General features: G+C 42.3%; 1 protein-coding gene across 1 annotated transcript; it reads right to left on the reverse strand.

The window, feature by feature from the left end:
• Positions 1–2679: 2679 nt before the first annotated feature.
• Positions 2680–5853, reverse strand: LOC112842866 (uncharacterized). The gene is made up of 2 exons (XM_025900350.1): positions 4445–5853; positions 2680–2972 (listed from the first exon to the last, which is right to left on the reverse strand). Exon 1 carries the CDS (start codon positions 5747–5749, stop codon positions 4694–4696), a length of 1056 nt encoding a protein of 351 aa, XP_025756135.1. The 5' UTR covers positions 5750–5853; the 3' UTR covers positions 2680–2972; positions 4445–4693.
• Positions 5854–6225: the final 372 nt, after the last annotated feature.

Raw genomic sequence — 6225 nt, forward strand, 5'->3', positions numbered from 1 at the left:
CACAAACAAGCTGAGAGGGAGGATGTTTTTTGTTTTTCTGTCACTGCACAAAAAAACCCATAATGCACAAAACTCATTGATGCTGTTAATTATTGCTATGCATCTAGCCTCCATCATGGTTAGAAAATAAATCAGTTTGTATGTATTATTTAGAAGAAAATAGGGATTCTATGCTTTTATCCCTATGTAAATCGTTAAAATTATTTTATTTAACTGGTTTAAAGGGTTAAAATTCTGAATTTGAATGAAATTTTGGTCTTGACAAACAGCACTGATTCTAGATCATGGTCATCATGGTTAGGAAATAAATCAGATAGCATTTTTTATTTGGAAAAAAATTGGGGTTTTATGATTTTTTTCCATTTATGAGGACCCAAAATGCAGGCCGTTGACTGGTCATGAGAGTGATGTTTATTTACAGACGTGGCAGTGACAAAAATAGGCAAAGAAGGGTGGGGAGATAACCGAGACCTAAACTGGAAGAAACTAAAGAACAGACCTGAACATGGGACATAGACCAGAGGATGCAGCGGGACATAGAACACACTGAAGTACACAGAGTTACGACGAGCAGAGGCAAACACACACCATAAATACACACCAGGTAATGAGGAGATGACATGCAGGGGTGGACACAGCTGAAACTAAGGGGCATAACGAGAAGCAGACCTACAAAGTAAAACAGGAAACACATCAACTGCTTTGACTCCTTAGTTGTAGGAAGTATGCAAGTCACAGGAGGGTGATGTGGGGTGAAATAAGTGGTGGAAGGGAACTTACGTTTGAACAAGTGGTTAATAAGTTAAGTCATGGTAAAGGGAAAGTGGTGGTTTTTCGTTTTTTGAGAAATACTGGTCTCATCAAGAGGATTTAAGGGTTCCAGAGTGACGGACGATTAACAGCCAGGAGATGGCAGTAATGCAACAGTTTTGGATGCAAGCTGCCGTTAAACTTGACTGAAGAAGAAGAAGAAGAAGATCAACTGTTTTACAACACAAAACTCAGGCACACGAAGAGAGCACAGAGGGAAGCTACAGGTAGGGATGATAAACATGGCAACCAAACCCAAAGAACTAATAGAAAATCAGAATAAACACCAAACACAAAACGCTGGGTCAATGACCCAGGACCATGACAGAAGGGGTGGCCATTTTTGGCCACGAACAAGCCGAGAGGGAGTTTTTCTGTTTTTGTTCTCCTTGCGAAAAAATTACAATGCTTTATAATCAATGTTGATTTGAATCAATTACATGTCCCAGACTCTACTATTATTGATACAAGATACTCCAGTAGCACTGCAGATATATAAAATGGTGTGATTTGAGTTTTGTCTTCTAACTGGTGCAGTGGACAAACAAACTGGTGTTTAAAGGGTTAAAAATGTAAAAAGTAATAACTCTTTTATATTTATGAAAAGAACTGAAGTTAGTTAAAAGCTTCATGCAGAAAAAATGGCAAAAAATACTAAAAAGAATAATAACAAATTACAGACCCAATCTGTTGGACACCTTTGGCCACGAACAAGCTGAAAGGGTAGTTTTTAACAAACCCAGAGAATGCTAGTTTTATGGCAAAAAGGGAAACAAACTCATGTTTTAGGATATTTTACATCACATGTCACTGTAACTATAAACAAAATCACAGCAAGAGAGAAAAGAAAAATAGAGAAAAAACTAAGAAACAGTAAAACAATTTGAGTGCAGATGATTAGCATGAAGGCTTACAATACACAACTTTACCTCCAGTTAACGGTGCAGAATGTAACGGTCCAGCTGAGCAGAAACGTTACTGGGCTGCCCTGACAAACACAGGAAGACACGCCCCTTTTCAGGAAGTAGCGTGAAGAATTTTGAAACTATCAAGAGAACCACAACCTGACACTGCAATTATAGGAGCTCATGTAATACTTGAACTCCCAGTCCTGTGTCATGTTCATGAAGGGACTGAGGCATCAGAGTCTGTCCAGAATCAGGAATGATGACTCTTGTCTGTACCTGTGTGAGGTGAATCAAGGGCTGTGTCCCAATTCAGGGTATGCACGCTTGAAGTACGCACACTACGCGTACTACGTACGGTGCATACTATAAGTGCGAGAAGTGCGGAAGTGAGAGGCTTGTGAAATGGGACGGTCTAGCCTTCGTCGTGCTGCTCAGGTTGCCTAGCAACCATGATGCTAACCGCGAGAAACGTTACATACAGCAGGGTTTGACAGAAATGAAGGAGAAAAAATATTTTGTTGGTCATTCATTTTTGTCATGACATCACTTTGATTAGTTGAGTATCTGAGGCTGAGACCACGGGACTGTAAAACATGATAGTTGGGCTTCATTTCTGTACTGAACAGTCATTTAAGATTAGTTAGTAAATAACAATTAGCTAATGTTGTTCATGAGACTAAAATCATCTCACTGTGGTAATGTAAATATAATATGGCCAATATTATATGTATTGTCAGACTATTATGATATACACACACACACACACACATATATGTAAATATATATGTGTGTGTATGTATATATATATATGTGTGGCAGCACGAGGTGGAAATAAAGTAAATACTCTTCACAGTTTTAAAAAGACAACGCCACCCTGGGAATTTCACCCAGAGAATACTGGAAGTAACACTAAATCACCAAAAAGGCACTTAGGTTCGCTATACTCAGTACAGAGACGAGGTTCAATGATAAACAAATTGACAATTTATTAATAATTATTTAAAACACCATATAAAAGCACAATCATAAATATTCATGTACAAATATGCTTAAAAAGGTATTCAGAGCTGAGGCTTACCAGTGGAGGGGAGGGATGCCACACACACAAACTCAAAAAACGAAGAAAATACACCAAGACACAAGTGCAGCACACTATCACACACTCACACTAATAAACTAAACAAGGCAGGAGTGTACACTCAGAGGATCCCACCACCAAGGCACCCTGGTCTCCTCCACGTCGGCACTCCGCATCTGAATAAAAGAAACAAAGAAAATTTAATATATTACAACAAACTAATGTGTAGCGCTGGGGGATAACCCAACTGCAGGACCACACTGGTGATCTACAGCTAGAAAAAGGGCCTCCCACCAGTGGCGTAACAAAAATCCAAACTACAAATCAAACAATAAAACAACATACAATCTGGGTAAAACTCTAAAATATGGAGCAAACGGAATCGCCGTAGTGCTCCGACTTGCCGTCTGCACGGCTATAAGTTAATTATCCAGTCAGTTAATCAATATGCGCGCCGGCCGACCCGCGTGGCATGCATATGGCCGTTGTCCACGCCGACGTCCACTTTAACCCTTTAAGACCTACCATAGAACCAAGTCCGCAAGAGCTTATATTATATTTTTACATGCTGTAGTGCCAATTTTGGGAGCATTTCAAGTTGATATACATCAATACAACCATTACAGCCCAAATTTTAATAATATGTATGCATTAAGTGCATAGTAATTACATAAATTGCAAAAAAGTGCAATAAACTACAAAAAAATTTAAAATCGTTTTTGTTTTTTTAACATATATTTCTAGTTAGAGAAATTTAAGAGGCTTATCCCTCAAAACTGTAAATACAAAAAAGTTGCACAAACTAGTTTCCCACCACAGGAAATTTATTTGAAGTGTCTTCATAGTTTTACTTTTGAAATACACCAATTTTTATATACTGCAGGAAAAACGAAAATAAATATTATAGTGCAAATTTGCAAAAAAGCAGCATATGCATCAAAATAAACCATTTCCAGCAGTGCAATTTGAGTTCTAAGCATCCCAGAAACGACACAGAAAGTCATAAAGTCAAAGATAACTTTTAAAAACACCAGTATAGGCTCTGAGGCCCTGACAGTAAAAAAAAACTACATTTCCGCGAAATGACGTCACTTCCGGTTTCGGTCAGGTAATGGCGGACATGCGAAAGTTCGCGCTGACGTCTATTCCAACGTAGGAAGTGTTATGAACAGCTGATCGGATCGGCAAAGCGTGTTTCTGGAGTATTATGTTTTTGTTGCTGCAAGCGCTTTTTATGCAGTTTTTGCAAAGCTATATGTGGAAGAAAACCGTGACCTAGGACAAGCTGATGGCATAAGATGTAAGTACAACTTATCCGGTTTCATATGCAAAAAAAATTATTGCGCTAGCTTACGTGGTTGCAGTGATACAGGGATTTAAAAATAGATACGCAAATTGTAGCGGGGGCGCTACGCTCGGCTCTAAAGGGTTAAAGGCTGGCAGCAGCAAAGAAACTTCGCAGCCGGAACAGACAGTAAAAGTAAAGTAAAACAAAGCAAAGGATCACAGCAAAGCAAAGCAGCAGCACAGCAAAGCAGCAGCCCTTCAGTTTGCGTAGCTTGGTGCAACACTAAGGCCCACACTTCCAAGTAAGCCGTGTCATAAAACGTAAGCAGAATGGCTCAGAGGAGGCTTCTACAGCTACGACCAGCTGCGATGGAGGCTTCAGAAAAGTAACCCGCAACTAAGCTCAGCAACACCAACAGGAAGTCAGGTGACCAAAAAGGAGGTCACAGGTAAGCGATCCAGGGACACTCAAATGGCCACTATTTATACTAGCGCCCCCTAATGCGCCAGGCTGAAAGTGGGTTGGACCGAGGGATAACATTCATCCTGCCACAATCTACCCCTCCTTTTTGCATCGTCGCCCCGACGATGGATTACAAAGACACCCAGGTTAATCCCAAGGCCTAAAAAATGCAGAGACAGTATGTATTCTAAGCTCAGAAATAGAGTTTGCAGCCCCTTGTGCCACCTCCCCTGTTGGTCTTGGGAGATGATGGATGTTTGAATGCTGGCCGGCCGTGGACCGTGCGGTTCTTCGCACAACAATATTTCTTGTATCAGAGCTCGTAGTGGGAACAGGAAGAGAGCTAGATGGAACTGGTGCTGCACTCGGAGTAACTGTACAAGTGGCTGGAACATCGGAAGTTCGATCTTCTGGCGGGAGCAACAACTCAGAGCTACTTGGAATCACTGCCACTGGGCTGTAAGATGGTGAAACATTTACTTGAGGAGCTCCTATGCTCAGGAATAACAGGTCACTGTCACTTGATGAGTCATGTTCTGGCTCTGCGGATGATATTTCTGGTCCATGTGGGCTACCGCACGGAGCAGGCCCTTCTGATGGTGTAGGTGCCATTACCACAGCCTTCAGCAAGGTACGATGAACATGCTTCACACTGCTAGGATCATCTGCAGGTGCAATGGTATATACTGCCCCACCTCCTTTAGGTGCCTTCAGGATTCTATATACCGCTGGTTTCCATCGATCTTGGATTTTACATCTCCCTCTTCCACTCAAATCGCGCAGGAACACCAACTGCCCGTCGTTCAATGGCGCCTCTTTCACATTTTTATCATGGTGCCTCTTTCTGCGGTCGGCAGCCAATTGCAGTCGTTCCTTGGCTCCTTCATGTACAACCTGTAGCCGGGCTTGATGCTCCTGAATCCACTCGTGCACATCTCCATTGATGGGGTCCGGTACTCTGCCCAACAGAAAGTCCACTGGCAACCTGGGTTCTTGCCCAAACATCAATAAGAATGGAGTTTCCCCAGTAGCCTGATGGGGAGTGGTGTTATAACAGTAGAGTAACTGGGGCAAACATACATTCCAGTCTTTTTCTGGATACTGGCAGGGTCCGCAACAAATTGTGCAAAGTCCTATTAAAACGTTCGCACTGACCATTTCCAGCCGGATGATAAGGAGTAGTATGGGACTTCTCAATACCATAAAACTTGCAGAGCTGCTGGATCAGGGAGCTTTCAAAGTTACGACCCTGATCGGAATGAATACGGGCAGGCACACCAAACTTCGAAAACCACTCAGTTACAAGAACCTGGGCCATTGTAGCAGCACATTGGTCACGAGTGGGGACAGCCAATGTATACTTGCTGAAAACATCAGTCATTACCAAGACGTTCTCCAGCCCATTCCGGGAGGGTTCGAGCAGAGTGTAATCAATGGCCAAGATTTCATTTGGTCGAGAGGCCAACAAATGTCCCATGAAACTTTGAGCTGCTGGTCGGGTGTCTTTTGCAACTTGGCAACGTTCACATCTCTGACACCAGCGAGCTACCTCAGCAGACATACCTGGCCAGTAGCACCGTGAGCGAAGAAGTGCTAGGGTCCTTTCCACACCTTGATGGCCGTGCTCCTGATGAACATGAGTCAGCACCTGCTCAATTAGTGCACTCGGCAGCAAAAGC

The sequence above is a fragment of the Oreochromis niloticus genome, linkage group LG18 (genome assembly GCF_001858045.2).
Source record: "Oreochromis niloticus isolate F11D_XX linkage group LG18, O_niloticus_UMD_NMBU, whole genome shotgun sequence".
Lineage (NCBI taxonomy): Eukaryota > Metazoa > Chordata > Actinopteri > Cichliformes > Cichlidae > Oreochromis > Oreochromis niloticus.